The sequence below is a fragment of the Colossoma macropomum genome, unplaced genomic scaffold (assembly GCF_904425465.1).
Source record: "Colossoma macropomum unplaced genomic scaffold, Colossoma_macropomum, whole genome shotgun sequence".
NCBI lineage: Eukaryota > Metazoa > Chordata > Actinopteri > Characiformes > Serrasalmidae > Colossoma > Colossoma macropomum.
The window spans coordinates 3,997,624-4,016,045 of NW_023494789.1; the positions used below are offsets into that span (position 1 = coordinate 3,997,624).

Sequence of the window (18,422 nt, forward strand, 5' to 3'; positions counted from 1 at the left end):
AATAATACCTCTCACAGTTGATCGTGGAAATATCTACGAGGGAAGAAATTACACAAACTGACTTGTTGCAAGAGCGGCATCCTATTGCAGCACCACGCTGGAATTCAGTGAGCTCCTTAGAACGACCCATTCTTTCACTAATGTGTGTAAAGGCGGACTGCATGGGTAGGTGCTTGATTTTATACACCTAAAGCAATGAGACTGAAAGAAACACCTGAATTCAATGATTATGAGGTGTGTCCCAATACTTTTGTCCATGTAGTGTAGATGCACAGGACCTTTGTGCTGATTGCCTTTTTCAAAAAGTAGATTCAGGTTAAACGCTACTGAAATTGTGTTGAGTGGGCGGCCCTTACTCCTACAGGCTGAAACGGTAGGGTGTATGTAAATATGTAAATTTTTGTGACATCACACAAAAAGTTTTTGCACTATAATTTTTCATTTATGAACCAACAGTACTGGTAAGTGAACGGTTCGTTTTGAAACTAACAATGTTTACATAATACATCAAACTCCTTTATTACAGAACAACCCTGAAGCACTTTGTTATCCATGATATGAGCTCTTTAAAACCTTGAAAGGCAACATGGCACAATTCCCCCGAAGTGAGAGAGAGCAGAGTGGCGCGTTCCTATTACGTTTCATGGCTTGCTCTCAAACATTCAGCCCGACTCATCTATGTGCATTACACTTTCACAAATCCCCCTTTTGAGACCGACAGTCATACTGAGACAGCGTGTTAATCCCGTCTCCACAGACGTGCCACTGAGACGATGCGCGAACACCGCGAGTACGTATACACAGAGTCTGCATTTAAGCATGTATATGTATGTGTACACAATGCCAGGTATGGAGAGCGTGGCAGCTCTCCCTGCTGACACTGAAAAACGTCACCCGTCCTCTCCGCTTAGGCCTGCGCGAGGCAGCCGGTGTGATAAGAGCAGGCCACGCCGTCGGAGCCGGTCCTACTACTCACTCAGCTGTGTAATTAACTTTCCTCCCAGATTAAATAAAGGTGGAAAGCGCAACAGCGTGGAGAAGGAAAACTGCTGCATTTTGACATTTTCTGTTCGGAAGGCACGAGCTTTGCTCTCGGCGTGCTAACCAGTGTGAAGGTTACCACTGACACAGCAGCACTAACGAACAGACCGGAGCAGGGCTCTAGATACATCAGAGCCGTCTGTCTCTCATTCTAAGCTGGAATAATTTAAAGGGCTCGTATCATAGAAAACTAAATTACTTTTTGAAATAAAGGCTTTTAAAGTAGTATCTGAAATTTCTAAACAGACCATTCTCTCTCCAGTCCATACAGTCCATCCATGGAAACTAAGCTGCAAAAACAGCCCACTTTGAATTCACTGTTTCTGTGAATTTACATATATCCACCTATTCAGCCTATAACAATTCAGACCCGCCCCTTCACACTGACGTTATGAGTGTTTCAGCTATGAGTGCTTTTAACCAGGTTGAAGTGGCACAAATCCGATTTTTTGCCCTAATGTGACTCAGATCTGATGTTTTCAGAGCTGTGTGGACACACAAATCTGATCTTTTCAAATCCGACCAGAGCCACTTTAGCTACGTTCACATTACAAGCCTCATTTCTCGAATCTGATTTTTTGCTCAAAGCTGATCTGTCTGACACGACGGTTCACACTCGTTTAGGTAAGTGATTCAAATCTATCATTAATATGAACGAACCGGCGTCCTGAAATGACCCTCATGCGCACATCCTACTCAGTAACGCCACGTGAACGAATCACGAGCATCATCAGCACAAACTAACGAGCAGAACGAGCTTCGCTGAGAAGGTAATTAACTCTGATCAGCTCTCAGCTTCATTATTAGAGCGAGACGAAGGAGAAAAAGGTGAGATGAGCTGCTTTTCCACCGTTTACAGGCTTTAACTTCTGTTCGGCGCTGCTGCCATGGTAACGCTGAATGATGGCGCACGCGCAGTGGAAAAAAAGCACATGAATTCTGATCTGAGCATCACATTAAGGTCACATGGCCGCGAATCGGATACGTATACGCAACAATGAAGCTGAGAGCTGATCAGAGTTAATTATCTTCTCAGCGAAGCTCGTTCTGCTCATTAGTTTGTGCTGATGATGAACGTGATTCATTCACGTGACGTTACTGAGTAGGATGAGCTCATGAGGGTCATTTCAGGACGCTGGTTCGTCACATTAATGACAGATTTGAATCACTTACCTAAACGAGTGTTGATTTGAGCAAAAAATCGGATTTAAGCAACGAGGCTTGTAATGTGAACAGAGCCATATATCCACCTATTTAGCCAACAGCAGGTTAGACCCGCCCGTTCAGACTGACGTTATAAGAAGTGTTTCAGCTTTTTGAATGAGGCTCAATCCATGGCAGCCAATCAGAAGAGAGGTCACTTATATATATATATATATATATATATATCAGTCTTAAGGCACAATCATAAAAATAGCTTGTTTAATTCTAAGAGATAAAGAGGAGTTGGAAAATGGTCATGTAAAAATGAATAATCACCATCTTTGGTACATAAAAACACACAAATGTTATAAGTGGACCTCAAGAAGGAAAAATGTAAGATATGGGCATATTTGGGTGCTTTTGCAACTACAGGCACTTTTAGGTCCCAGCAGTAGATTTTCAGATACATGTTCACATTTTTAATGTAAATTGATTCAAGAAAGTACAATTTAGTGCAGCCAAAATATTGATTATATTTAATTTATTTGGCCAAAACATTTTATTCAATATGTGATGTAGAAGAAAGAGTTTTAGGACTAAACAGGTGAAGGCTAACTGCTATATCAGCATTGCACAGTGTGAGAACAGCACAGCACGGAAAGTTCATCCAGACTAAAACACTTGGGATGTTGCTTGAAAGCATTATTTATTATATTATATATTAAAAAAATATTTAGGATCTAATGCTGGCTGTTATTGTTATTATGCGATCATTTAACTGGCTCTATCAATAGAAATAGGAGGTTTTATTTTGGGTGATGGTTTCTGGACCCAAAACTTAATGTGGTGCAGGACTGGGTCAGGCCTCCATCACTCACTCAACATGCCATTTCCATGTTGGTGTCACTGCTATGCTTAGAATGGTCTCATTATTTTTCAGTAGGGTCCTCTAGTGGTTGGATGTGGTACAGTCAGTGATTGTAAACCTGCACAGTGCACCTGTATGATAGGTGCATTTGATTAATAGCTTGATAAATAACTGTACAAGGTCAGTGTACCTCATAAACTGGCACCTCAATGTTTACAAGTGCCTCCAACCCACCCGCCCCCCCAACTTACACAATAACAATGAAGAGCAGATGCATACCTGTCCTGCAGAATGGGGAAATACAGCAGGTAACTCTTGCCGTTGACTGTGATGCTCCCAGATCCACAGTCTCTGAGTGTGAGGCTGGCATTGGCCGTTTTCCTCCTGCCTGGGTGAAGAGAAGTGAAGAGTGATGATTTTTGATGACTATTAAGCATTTTTACCCGATACTGAGGAAAACTATCAACTATTGGGTACTAAAACCTTAAAGGACTTTTCTAGCTATGTTACAAAGCCTCACCCATCTCATGGACACTGTCCATAAAACCCAAGTTAATTTCTCAGAGCAAATCCAATTCAGTTTTGATACCAACTGAATGTCCAAATTCTGACCAGGTGCTGCAGATGTGACACGCATATCATTGCTGTCCAAAGATAAAATGTCTCCAAAATAGCAATTTTACAGGAGAAGGCAAAAATGTTCTAAACTTTTCATGCAAGTTTGTAACAGTAATTTATTCCAGGTCATTTTGGAGCGTTTTTATTGGTCCATTCATTATGAAGTTTCCACACAATGTAAAAGACATGCTGTTCTCAAATACTGTAGAAAAATAAAAACAGATAAAAATGGAGATATATTTATTTTTGGATGGTGATAAATTGTGTGCACCAAACTGGCCCAGTAACACTTGTGGACTACTGGTATAGCCTTGTCCAAATGGACTGATCTTTACTAGATTTCCAAAGAGAAGTGTTACTAGATTTATAGTCATTTTAACAAATTAGTGAAGTAAACCCAAAAAATGAGGTTAGTGCCGTTTGTGTATACCCTCAGCCTGGCTGAAGGCCACTCCGTTCTCATCGTGCTGGAGAGCTGGGATCTCCTGCTTGCTGGACTGCACCTCCAGCTGCCGGCGGAACCGCTGCACGAACTCCTCCTCCATAGCGCAGTAGGGCATGGACAGCAACCTCTCCATCAGCTGGAGGAACCGGGTGTACTGCATACAAACACAAACACGCTCAGTAGCAGGCAACGGCGAAGAAAACTGCATTCACTCAAACTTGTAAACAGCACCCTCTTGTGCCGTCTTTGGGAAATGCAGGCTTTTAGTCCATCCAGTAAGGGAGCATCTGCAAGTGCTTTTCAAAGGCAGGGATTTCGTAACTACTCAATGGCCGTTGGGGTCACTTTTACCATTTGAATTTTAAATGCTTATATGTACCACAACAGAGAATAACTGAATAATGAAAATAAACATTTTTGTTATGTTATAAAGAATTTATTTTTATTGTATTCCATAACCATCCTGTGCCAGTTGTCCACTAATAGTCCAATAATAGTGTTTTTCTGCAAGGAGAGCTTTGGATTTCAAATCTATTACTTTCACATGTGAACACAAAGAACAACAAAACACAAAAGCAACTATCTTCAGTTCCAGACTCTCTCCTAGATGCCAGTGTCCCGTCTTTGTCAAGAAATAGTGTTGCTTTTACCAAAAACTTGCAGCCAATCAAAACATTCTACCATGTATGTTGGGGTTTCATGTCATGGCCTGTATTGGCCGACCTGCCCCATTCAACAGCAACTGTTTTATACTGTAGTTTGTAAACTACTAGTCTGTTCGTTCCAGATATTCTGTGAGGTAAATGAGCAGGAAAAAGGAGACAAAGCAGACAAAACACAGTCTAATGTGCAGCATTAAAATGACCACTATAATGAAGAAATACATAGATAAGGCGACTAATGAGAATAAAGACTAATGAGAATAAAGAGTCGTCTGATTGAGATGAAACAGCTTGTATATATGATCAAAATGACCGCTAATGACCTTATAAGGTCTAAATACTCAGAACTTTGTGTTCTATCATATCGATCTTATAACAGTGTATTAATTACACATCACTGCTGTCGGAAGAAAACTCTTCATTTGTCCGTTTTTCACTTCTTGACATAATTTGAAAATGCCTGTTGCCCTTTACACCGTGTGTAAATTTCATGAAGAATGGCCCAAAAGAAACGACCCAAAATGACTTGGAAAAAAGTCTGGTTCCATTGACTTACATTAAAAGTAAAGTAGGTTTTTTCCTTCTCCTGTAAAGTTACCATTTTGGAGATATGAGGTTTACTTCCGACAACAGTGATATGCACTAACTGGGTAAAAGTCAGGGAACAGTGTACATGGAGACTTCTTACAAACATCTAAAACACTGGCCTTTCTATTGTTGAAGTGACCAGTGTGTGGATGACATACTTACATCATGATCTGAGATATTTTCTACCAGTAACTCCTCCAGCTCCTCCTTCAACAGCCATCTGCTCCCAGTCAGAGAGCTGAGGACACGATCACACACATGCTTTTAATACAAACGGTTACATTTATTCAAAAAATAAATAAAATAAATAATTGAATAAATAAAATGTGACAGAGAAAAGGAGACATCTGTACTGTTAAATGCGGTACTCACATCTGTTTGGTGTCCTTTGTGAATAGTCCTTTATTTATCATACTGTCCTGATATTTCTCGATTGCCAGCACTTTCCCAAACGTGTCCTGGAATAAAGAAAAAAAATGAATCCAAACAGCAGATAGAGCATGGCTGGCCAAAATGTCCGTCTTGGGGGGCTGAAACAATATTTGTGGTGGGCTGAGGGCCAGAAAGACAAAACAGCTTAGCTTTTCGCACATCTTGAACACACTGTTAGAAATAAAGGTTCTGTTCAGGTACATTTTTTGTTCATCAAGGTACAAACAGTGTAAATGTTCCCTCAAAGGTACAACAGTGGTTTTAAGGTCCAACTGTGAACCTTAAATAAGTTTTTCCAAGTGAAAAGTTTGTATTTGTATCTTTTCATAACCGAATGTTTTGAAACAGAACAGTAAAATAAAAGCCTGGAGACGAGACGGGGTGTGTGGAGTCAGTACAGCTTAGAACATATCATTTCAGTGGATTATGGTTCAGTTATGATCCCTGACTAAAGGTACTGAGATGGACCCTTGAGGGTTCCTACCTTTACTTCTGAGAGTGCATATGTGGAAAGACTTGTAGCACATGTGCTTTCATAATGCTGATGAATGTTGTGCTCCTTAAATACTGTGATGGTATGAAGCAGTTTTGCCTTTAAATTCCTTGAGAAGATATTCTTCACTGCACTGGTCCCCAAATTGCCTCTTGTCTGAATGCTATAACTGGTGGCTACAAAGATAGTTACATAAAATGTTTGCTCACTAATTGGTGGGGGAGTATGGGCAACCTTCTGTTGAGTCAAATCAAACATTCTTGGCGGCCAAGCTTGGCCTATAGGCCTCACTTTGGGCAGCACACTGTTAGAAACGAAGGTTCTGTGCAGGTACATTTCTCTTTCATCAAGGTACAAACAGTGTAAATGTTCCCTCAAAGGTACAACAGTGGTTTAAGGTCTGATTGTGAACCTTAAATAAGTTTTTCCAGGTGAAAAGTTCGTATTTGTACCTTTTTATAACCGAAAGTTTTAAAACAGAACAGTAAAATAAAAGCCTGGAGACGAGACGGGGTGTGTGGAGTCAGTACAGCTTAGAACATATCATTTCAGTGGATTATGGTTCAGTTATGATTAAAGGCACTGCCCCAGTGACAGTTTAGTACCTTTATTTCTGAGAGTGCACTGAGATTAAACAATTAACTTTAAATAAGCAAATTTTTGTGTAAAGGTTAAAAACTGTGCACCATCCATGTATATATATCCATATGAACTGGACAAATGGCTTAAACAACAAGGAAGCAGAGGGTCACTATGGTGAAGCACCACTCTTAAGCACCAAAAGCAACCTGAATACTAATAGCGCACCCTTGTGGAGAATCTTAGGCATGTCTGAGTGAGTGAGTAACAAGCCAGGTCCCGAGAGTTTGAAGTCCTCTTTCATACAAACATGCACAGGAATCTCCAACACGGAGGCAGATTCAACCTCTGTCTCTTCAGCACTGACTGTATTTAATTGTGTGCGTGTATGTGTGTTTGTGTATGTGTGTGTGGGTCATTCTACAGAAACGTCCACTTTTTTATCTGTCCATACGAGTCACTGGTGTTACTGATCGTCACTGGTGTTACACATAATAAAGGTAACACCAGAGACATTTTTAATGAACAATGCATTTTACTAAATGGCTGCTACAGAGCATCAAACCACATGTTGTCAATCATGGAAAATCCACTAAAATATGTAATTTATGTAATTTCCATTTGTATTCTATTTTTACCTCAGAATAAAGTCGGTCACACCAGTGACTTCAGCTAAAAGCTTCATATGAAATCATGAGCTAAATGAGAAAATCTCTGATAACTGAAAGACACAGTGGACTCACCATGAGCTTTTCTTCATAGATCCTCAGAAAACAGGTAAAAGGAAGTCAAGTGATGTCATCAGTGTGATTTTATTTCAAAATAAGAGATTTTTTGTTATGCAGTAACACCAGTGACACGACTCCTGGGGACAACAACTTTCATTACATATTTTATAATATTTATTTGGTATTTGTTTTCTTCGTCATTTAATTCATATATTTCATAGTCATGTATAGATTATTGCAGTTAAAAATGCAGAAAAACGTTTTTTACCTCAAAATATGGCCTCAGCCTTTACACATGACTGTGGGGACGAGCTCTTCTGTGGTGTTTGGAATTCTATATGATTGATTTAAAAACCAATATTGCTAAATTGAGACTCAAGAAGGTGTAATTGTTAAAATAACAACTGTTTTATTTCAAAATATAAATAAATTGTAACCCTAACATTTTTTTCAAGTGTGACATATCTGTAAATGCTAGGGACACAAAAATGGACGTTTCCATAGAATGACCCATTTGTGTGTGTGTGTGAAATTGAACTGGGGAGCACTCGGGCTGTAACCGTCCTGCACTCCTGCTCACAGAGACCGACAGAGACACAGACACACACATAAAGACACACAACAGGCACAAGGAAACACAGAGACAGACAGAGACACTCTCACACACTCCCAAACACTCACCCCCCACACATATCCAGAACAGTCCAACATATAGAGACAGAGACACACACATACACACACACGCACACACACACCCTCCCGGCTGCAGGAGGAGCTGCCATGCGGAGCTGGATGGCGTTCTCGGGCACGCTTGTCTAAATTGGCATCGCGCCCACCAGCCTGGAGTGCCCGTCAGGCGTTGTGGCAGTGGAGCGGAGCGGGGCAGGGCGGGGTGTGTGTGCCTGTGTGTGTGTGTGCGTGCATGCAGCTCACGTCGTCCCTTTCCCCTCAGCCGCACGAGAATTCATTTCCCCCGCAATTATTCCACAGCTGTTTGTTTAATTCCGTCCTGATAGAGTGCGTCTAATCCACCGACACTCGCCAAAAAAGCAAACATTCGGGCAAAAACCAATTTTCAGCACAAAAAAGGAGAGGAGTAATAGAAAAGAAATAGACGGGAGTAGTGGTGGTGGTGGTGGTGGTGGTGGTGTAAGACGAGTGGAATGCACATTACACGTTCACAAACACACACACAGCCATAAAGGAAGCCGGAGAAATTCAAATGGGTGAAATAAAAAGAAGAGGTGGAGGGAGAAGTTGCTTTATCTGACAATGTCTGAAAGGCTGCTTTGGTGAGAAGGGAAAAAGAACAAGCTTTGATATGAGCTTTGAACAGGCCCTTTAGGTTGGTCTGGGCTTTTCATATTCAATCAATCAGAAGAACGTAGTACAGCCAGAGATCGGCCACTTTGGGTTTTAAAGAAGGATTAGAATAAAGCAAAGCTTTAAGTAGCACGTCACAAAGCAGGGGATGATGGGAAATCCTGTACAAGGACTGGGAATATGAACAAACACATATGAGTAACTTCTGCCATAGCTACACTGCTGTTCGGAAGTAGCCATTTTTATTCGTTAATAACATGTGCTTAGATGAATGTTATAAACTAGACACCAAAACATAAATCAACGGTTTATTCACAACTGAAAGGATTAACAACAAGACGTTATGGCATGATTTAAAAAAGGTAAATGTTATTAAATAATAAGCTCTCCTTACCTATTTTTAGTAATTTCTCATCAAAGAATTGAATCTGTGGGAGTTGGTCACCGCTTTACAGCTTTCTATAGAGTTAGAATTATTGTATAAATGTATCTGCAACAAAATTGGTTTATATGATCGAAAACAGTGATTCCAAACATTTGAATAGTAGTGTATATGATCATATCAATGTGCTTATGTGGAAAAACAGCTTATGCTCTGAACTGAGTGTAAATTAGGAAGCGTACAGGAATCATTCAGTACTTGTGATTGCACATTTAACATGTATTATGCGTGTGAAAAATAACTGGGGGCAAAAATAAGAAAATTTCCTTTTTTTAAATCTGTTTACAATTACGACAAAAGACCAGTGCCCAGTTAATGAGGAGCCTGGCCACTTCCTATTTCCCCTATTATATCAAAAACAAGACTGTCAAAATGCCAGAGGATGCCCACGAGCGAGTCCTCAATGAATGGGAGAAATCGAGATAAACATCTAAAAACGAAAAGTTAAAATAGTTTCTAATCACTCGTCTAGAACTTTCCTTTAGTTTTAGAGAGTGGAAGAATGTATTTCACTAAAAAAGCAAAAAAAACTCACCTGTATGTTTAATTTATTCTACAGAAAAACAGGTTTTGGGCAGCAAAACGCTGGCATTACTGCTACTGAGTGCTGATTGGTTGGCGAGCGGAGCAGCTCATTGGCTGTTTGCGCTCACAGACGTCATGAACGTACATGAGGTGCCGTTTTAAACTCCTATAACTCGAGTTTAAAAGCTCTTAAAAACATAACAGCAGTGTTAGAATGTTTTACGCTGTTCAGTGTTCAGGCGGTAAACGTGTTCTTTTACATTAAAAATGTTTCAGCATTTAGAAACTATTTTTTACGATTTTGCTCAAATGCTCCATCTTAACCCATTCATGTTGGACTCGCTCGGGAGCGCCCTCTAGCGTTTGAGAAACCCAGAAGACATTACAGAGAGAAATTCTCTCTACAAGTTCTGTGAAAAGACCAATTCTGTTTGAGCTTCAACTCACGTTTCACAATGACAAACACAGCTATGACAACTTTAACTCCTTAAACTTCAGGATTATTATTCAGTTATTAGTTTTAAGGCTTTAACCACCATGACACTAATATGAAAATTACACAGAAGAAGTCTAGATTCAGCGATTGGTCCAATACTCCTGTTTTGTAAACGTCTATCTGCTGAAGCAGATTCTATCATAGGTGTGATCTGAGTCAAAGGGGTTTCTAACTGCTCACAATAGAGGACAGTAAAGGACTCCAGTGGTTTTTATAAGCTGATAAAGTGGTCAATAGTTCTGATTATTTACTCAAATTATTTTATTCTGTACGTGTTGTTTCTGGTTTTAATGTTTTTGCTCATTTGCATATTATTTTTGTCTTAAACATTGGAAAATTTGTCCTAAAGGGCCCATATCACATAAAATATAATATCTTTATAATATATAACATTTTTGCTTTAATAGTTTGATGTAGTATGCAAACATTGCTGAAGTTTCAAACACATACCGTTCAGTGCATATATAAAAAGTCTTGTTTTGAACTCACCGTTTCTGTGATGTAACAAAAAAACAAAACATACATACATTTTATCAGCTCCACTTACTATATAGGTTTGTAGTTCTACAGTTACAGACTGTAGTCCATCTGTTTCTCTGATACTTTGTTAGCCCCCTTTTACCCTGTTCTTCAGTGGTCAGGACCCCCATGGACCCTCACAGAGCAGGTACTATTTGGGTGGTGGATCATTCTCAGCACTGCAGTAACACTGACGTGGTGGTGGTGTGTTAGTGTGTGTTGCGCTGGTACTGAGTGGATCAGACACAGCAGTGCTGCTGGAGTTTTTAAACACTGTGTCCACTCACTGTCCACTCTATTAGACACTCCTACCTTGTCAGCCCACCTTGTAGATGTAAAGTCAGAGACGATAGCTCATCTGCGGCTGCACAGTTTGTGTTGGTCATCCTCTAGTCCCTTCATCAGTGGTCACAGGACGCTGCCCACAGGACACTATTGGCTGGATATTTTTGGTTGGTGGACTATTCTCAGTCCAGCAGTGACACTGAGGTGTTTAAAAACTCCAGCAGCACTGCTGTGTCTGATCCACTCAGACCAGCGCAACCACCACTTCAGTGTTACTGCAGTACTGAGAATGATCCACCACCCAAATAGTACCTGCTCTGTGAGGGTCCATGGGGGTCCTGACCACTGAAGAACAGGGTAAAAGGGGGCTAACAAAGTATGCAGAGAAACAGATGGACTACAGTCTGTAACTGTAGAGCTACAAAGTGCACCTATATAGTAAGTGGAGCTGTTTTTGGTATATAAAGCCACACAAAAAAGCGAATCTCAGAGGGGATAAAAGAATAACAAAGCAGTATATGTGCCTTTTGATAGCTGATATTACATTAAGTCGAAGTTGTGCTGAATAAAAGCACACAGATCACTTGGTAATACTGATATATATACACATCAAAAATATAAAGACATGCTCAGCCAGCCACTTTTATGCTTATGTTCTAAAGGGTTAAGGGATTAACTCAGCAAAAGGGAGGAAACCTTACATATTCCCCTAAAAACTGTAGCATTGCAGCTTTTGGATGCATTGGCAGCGCATGTTCAATAGTACTAACTTGGGTTCGAACGTGCCCGCTGCTTGTGCGGTTGTGCGGTTGTGTGTGTGTGTGTGTGTGTGTGTGTGTGTGTGTGTGTGTGTGCTTCTCTTTTCCTCTCATTCCAGTAAAATATTGCTGTGAGTCGGCTGGGGAGCTGTACATTATTTTGCGGCCGCAGTGGGGTTTCAGGGTGTGCGGCACCTCCTCGTGTTCCGAGGCTGATTCGGAGCGCCGAGCGCCGCGGCCGATTTGACACACCTATTTAAATTAACAGCAGGGGTCCCCGCTACTGCCGGGCAAAGGGGAGGCTCGGGGGCTCGGGCGAGCCGAGGACAATGCCACATTAGTCAACACACACACATCCGCGCACGCACGGATCCACAGCGCTCCAGCGCCACGTCTTAGCCCAAGGTCGACTCCAAAAGATAAATGGTAGAGGGGAAGGAGAGAAGGAGATATGCATAAAAAAAAGCAGAAGGCAAAAACTTTGAAAAGGAATTAGCTGAGGTGACAAAGAGCCGGTTAGAGAACGCCGCCGTCTCTGGGGCTCCTTCCCCAAAATCCCCAAAGCACAGCTGTACCCCTGTAATAGCGCACACACAGAGACCCGTCTGTAATAGCACAAAGCCCAGGCGTGCCTAGTGAAGTGTGTGCTGCTCCCTGCTGTAAATGCGATTTGGGGAGGAGAAACAGAAGACCGTCACAGTGAACAACCCCATCTCCTCTCTTAACCACACACACCTCTCTCTCTCTCTCTCTCTCTCTCTCGGCCTTTTCAAACGCTCTTGCTGAATCTACTCCTCTCGTGTTCTCTTCTCCTGTCTACTCGTCGTCTCCTTTTCCTCAATTTCATCTTTTCCTGACGCTTTACTAGCTGTAGCACTGAGCCGGCTCACGTCAGTCAAAGCGCTCTTGGTCAGTTAAGACTTTTAATTGTAGCTTCCTAAACGCATAAAGTAATTTTACTTAATACTTTATGCATTTACTTATTAGTTCATTTTGACCAGTGGAGATAATTCTGCAAATGGAAGTTTGAAGCATGTAGCTGGTGAGTGTATAACAGGGCTGCAGCTACAGGGGAACCGTCTAGGCCTCCTCACTACGAAGCCAGGCTCCTTCAAAGATTTCTGCTAAGAGGGGAAAAAAAAACAATGATTCGCAAAATGTAACGTGTTCTTATAATACAGGAAGAACTCAAAGGCACCGAGTTCTTGTGTCTTTGTGCCCTTTTTCCATCTTAAATCGGGGACGAGAATGCATTTTTCTTCCTTAACGTCATGTATTTCTGAGGGAAACAGGCTTTTCAGGCAAGAAAACAACTGATTTAGACTCTGGTGGTCAACGAAAAGCCAAATGTAAAAATCAATCAATCAATCAATAAATAAATAAACAGATTTTTGTCATAAAATGACTATTTTCATTGTTCATTTTCTGTAGTTTCTGAAACATTCAATATTTGTTGAAATTTCGACTTTAATATGTTTGTTCTTACTTTTAAGATGCAGACGAAGCAAAATGCTGGTTGGCATGTCAGCCTTGTAGCATCATGTTGCTTTCGTTTTCCTTTCACTTCCACAGCAAAAGCAAGAGAAAAAAGAAGCAACATTATCGTTAAAATAAATCTGTGTACGAGTGTAGCTTCCTAAAGTGTGTGAGCAGCAGATGGACTGTGTCTGTGCTGACCAACCCTGCAGCCTCACCGTGTGGTAGAAAATTTAAGAGCACAGTGCAAATAGTACCAGATATCTGAACGACCGCACTAGTGTTAACATTGGGGCTGAAAGATTCATTGTTTTTATATCGAAATCGCAATTTAAAACAATACAATTTTCAAATCGCAAGATCTGCAATTTTCTTTAATTACAGCCTACACTTTTAAAAATTATGTTCTATAAGGTTCTAAAAAAATGGTTCTTTAGTAAAGACAACCATTCTATATAGAAGCATGAACACTCAGACCTATCTGCATGCATAAAAAGTTCTTTGCATGGCGAAAAGGTTCTTCAGTTTGGAGAATGTGTTGTATGTTGTTCTGTACAGCATCAAAAAGGGTTCTGGTATTGTTACTTTGTTGCTTGTTGATGTCAATCTTATAACAATAGGAGAACATTTCGGTCCTATAGAGAACTCTTTTCAAAAAGGTTCTATATAGAATCATATACAACACATTCTCCATCAATCTGAAGAACCACGTCACCATGCGCAGAACTCTTTATGCCTGCAAATGGGTTGTTAAGTCCTCACGGTTCTACCACAGTAGAACCACAGTCTTTACTAAAGAACCCTTGAAGAACCATCTTTATTGAGTGTGTAAATCAGCAAAAACGTTGTTTTACGTTTTAAGAGGGGAAACGGAGCCTAATAGGAGTTTGTGAACTGCCTGTAGGTGAGTTGCCATCAGAGGCACACTGTGTGATCACAACGACTTAGCAGTTGACGCACTGCGTTCAGGGGTCGAGCCTCAAGACGAAACAATGTGGATGTTCTGGTGTTCATGGCCAAAATAAATCAGGCCTGAATCTCAACTTTTTTAAAAAAATCGCAATTTAAACTGCAGAAAAATCACAATTAGATATTTTCCACAAATCGTTCAGCCCTAATTAACATGAACACGGTTTGCCAGGGTAAATTACCTGAAATGACTTAAGTGATTCTTTTACAAGCGGTCCTGAAAGTGAAAGTGAGAGGAAAGTCATGAAAAGAAAGGAGGTTGGGCTGCTGACATACATGTACGTGCAGCTGGGAACCGACAGGGAGGTTGGGGTGGTGCACTGAAAAAACAAATGCTTTAGAGGTTGCTTTAAATTTACTTGTATACACTGTATACTGGCTCCACATAAATGAAACGTGTTACATCACTATAATTCCTATGTTTAAGGACTTAATTAACATAATTTGACGTAACAAACTTCATTTGTGTGGAACCAAAGTACACACCACTTTTTTTTCAGTGTGCGATGAAGGTCTAAGATGTTGAGCATTTAGAGGCAGGCAAAAGTCAACACTTCGATCAAAGTTTACAGAGAAACAAGAATTCTGTCTTTTTTATGATCACACGATGGATTATATTTAATATGACCAAGGACATGAACGAACAAGGTAAAAAAAAATAATAAAAAAAATGTCCATTTTGACTTCAAGTTGCCTTCAAACAAATTAGTGGCTGCCAGAAACTTCACCAATTTTCATCAACCTCCATCATTACGACGTCTTGGTATTGTTGTCACGCCCAACATGTTTTCGGCCATATGCTGTCGATACCGTTGCTGACAAATTATGCAATAGGGCACGTAATGACACCACCATGTAAACACAGCATCAGCTTGCTCTATTGTTTCTCCGCACTGAGGTAACCTAGCTGACCTGTTTCAGTACTTAACCTAAGCTACTGCTTACCTAGCTAACATGCTCAAGTTCAACACTGCCGAAAAAACAATTCTTCATCTGGGGGTTTAATAATGCGTCAGAATATCATGATATTGCAATGGAAAACTGTGACAATGCACCATGGACAATGGACATTATGCCATGTGATGCACTGTTTTAAGTTTGTCACTTTATTTTATTGTTCACATGTGTATAACATACAATGAACATCAAGATCGCCATGCTTATACACTTCATAAAAGTAAGTAATAGAAAATAGTAATAAAAATATTCTCAATATTTGAGAATGGAGGAGGGGAAGGCAATAAGAAGATAACCCCCCCCACTTGCCCCAACCAAGCACCCACCACCCAACAAACCCCCCCCGACCCATCCTCATCACCCCATCACCTCCAGGGGAACAGAGCCTGACGCTCCCCAATCTAATCTACCTCCACCCTTCAATTATCGGGCAGACAAAAGCACCGACCCACACAGCACTGGACAACGTCTTAAAACTGAGCTTCTCAAACACCAACACCTCCAAACGTTTATCCCGAAAAACAGGAGCCAATAAACAGGAGGATCCGGGTTTCCAAAAGGCAAACGAGATGAATTCATTTGTAGTTCTACAGTTACAGAATGTCGTCTATCTACAACATTTCACTGTTCATCACCAGTTAGGACCCCACAGGACCACCACAGAGCAGGTATTATTTGGGTAATGGATCATTCTCAGCACTGCAGGATTACACACAGGAGTGCTGCTGGAGGTTTTATGCATGGAGATAGATGGACTTCAGTCTGTAACTGTAAAACTACAAAGTGCGCCTACACCCATCAGGCATAACATTATGACCACCTCCTTGTTTCTACGCTCATTGTCCATTTTATCAGCTGGAGTTTTTAAACACCTCAGTGTCTCAGTGGACTGAGAATGGCCGACCATCCAAAAATATCCAGCCAACTGCGTCCTGTGTGGAGCAGCAGATGAGCTATCGTCTCTGACTTTACATCTACAAGGTGGACTGACAAGGTAGGAGTGTCTAATAGAGTGGACAGTGAGTGGACACAGTGTTCATAAACTCCAGCAGCACTGCTGTGTCTGATCCACTCAGACCAGCGCAACACACACTAACACACCACCACCACGTCAGTGTTACTGCAGTGCTGAGAATGATCCACCACCCAAATAGTACCTGCTCTGCGAGGGTCCATGGGGGTCCTGACCACTGAAGAACAGGGTAAAAGGGGGCTAACAAAGTATGCAGAGAAACTGATGGACTACAGTCTGTAACTGTAGAACTACAAAGTGCACCTATATAGTAAGTGGAGCTGATAAAATGGACAAAGAGTGTAAATACAATGTGGGTGTACCTAATAAAGTGACCATACAAAGCTACAGAATGTGAAAGAGTCAGAAAGTTATATGGATGGATGAATAAACTACTACTTCAACATAGAGAGAGAGAGAAAGAGAGAGAGAGAGAGAGTTAACTCACGTGCATTAGTGAGTAGTAGGCTTGTTTGCCCGTGTAGAACAGGAAGTGGAAAGGACGTCCATCCTCACCCCACTGGATCGCTGCACAAGAGCGCATGCTGGCGGTCAGTTCAGTTTAGAGTAGCAGCCATTATAATCCATCAAAATCAGAGGATCTGTTTCATTTGTTCTCTTCTTTGAAAGGTTATGCTCAAATTTAACTAATCAGGAATTACAACTGAGCCTCATTTGCACATACCTGCCTGTTTTGGGAATAATAGATCCGGGTGCTGAAAAATAGACAGAAGGGAATTACGTGAGTGTATGATGTAAATTTGACATAATACCACTTTTCCTCCCACCCATACAGTTATTGAAACTTTATCAAAAAAAAAAAAACTACTACGAATTCAGGTTATGTTATGATCTTTTTAAACCCAAGAGATTAATTGAGACAGTAATAAGCTAAAGTTATACAAAATCATTAATTTTTGGCATACTTTCTATTGGGAGGTGGCGATCCCAAACCCAAACCTTTAAATTTCAACTTAAAAATAATTCTTAATTTTTTTGTATTTTATCAGATATTTTTAAAATTTCTTTTAAAGTGAAGTCAAAAGATTTAGATTTATCAAAGGTTTATAACCTTTATTCAAAAATGCTGTCCCACATTTTCAAGTCACCACCGAAACACAAAGACCTTTTGTTCATAGTGGGACTCTTATTTTAGCCACGCCCCTGCACTTCAGAGCAGGAAGTGAGGCTGCATCCCTGTCCCTCAAGGCCACATGGTGAGCAGTTAGATCTCATTGTTTTGAAGTTAAATGTGTCTCAAAGTCAGTATGGAACATTAAGAAATGAAACACATTTTGTGAAATTATTATTATTTTGATTTTATGAGTGTCCAACTGTTCGAGGCTGTGTTCGCTAGTCATGTTCTGGCTAGTGTTTTTGAGTTCTGCTCAAAATTAGCTAAACTCCTCACTACCGAAACAGTCACTACTGAAACATTTGGTAAATTTTCAGTAGTGTTATGATTGTTTTGGTAGTGGCAAAATGCAATGTTCAATTATTAATTGGAATAAAATAAACATGATTACTGCAGTCATTTTTGTAGAGTTTTGTATAGAGTTGTATTTTGTAGAGTCGTATTGTAGAGTCATTCAAAGCTAAAGGATTTCTGTCTAAAGTCAGTTGAAACTGAAATGTGTTTTTAACCCTGAATTCGACAGGATGATCCACATACACACACACACACACACACACACACACACACACAGACAGATATATATATCTCCACTCATTCAGACTACAAACGTTTGGCTGAGAAACAGAAAGAGTGTGGAAAATGTCCAAAAATATATTTTAATTTTGGCATTTTCAACCTCACAGAAGTCATAAAAGGACCTCAGGCGTAAATAATACAATATAAGAAAAGTGCAGGCTATGCCTTTAAAAAAGAATTATGTTTAATGGAGGCACTTCACCACAGATATAAACGTAGACTTTCATGCTTAAACTCCTTAAATACCCCAACAGGAAGAAGTCAGCCAACCACAAAGTGACTGAGTGCTATTTCAGGCTTCAGATTCATTCTTTTTTCGATATCCGATCTAGCAGTTTCTGCTGATATCAGC

General features: G+C 40.5%; 1 protein-coding gene across 1 annotated transcript in view; it reads right to left on the reverse strand.

Annotated features, from left to right (window-relative positions):
* The window catches only part of mrps9 (mitochondrial ribosomal protein S9), a 31,064-nt gene that overhangs the window by 4,178 nt on the left and 8,464 nt on the right, over positions 1-18,422 (reverse strand). Inside the window, exons 4-9 of the mRNA XM_036569817.1 lie at positions 17,045-17,075; positions 16,808-16,887; positions 5,738-5,823; positions 5,528-5,603; positions 4,101-4,269; positions 3,332-3,440 (exon numbers count right to left, since the gene is read on the reverse strand). Of these exons, the coding sequence (XP_036425710.1) occupies positions 3,332-3,440; positions 4,101-4,269; positions 5,528-5,603; positions 5,738-5,823; positions 16,808-16,887; positions 17,045-17,075 (551 nt within the window). The remainder of the gene's footprint in view (positions 1-3,331; positions 3,441-4,100; positions 4,270-5,527; positions 5,604-5,737; positions 5,824-16,807; positions 16,888-17,044; positions 17,076-18,422) is intronic.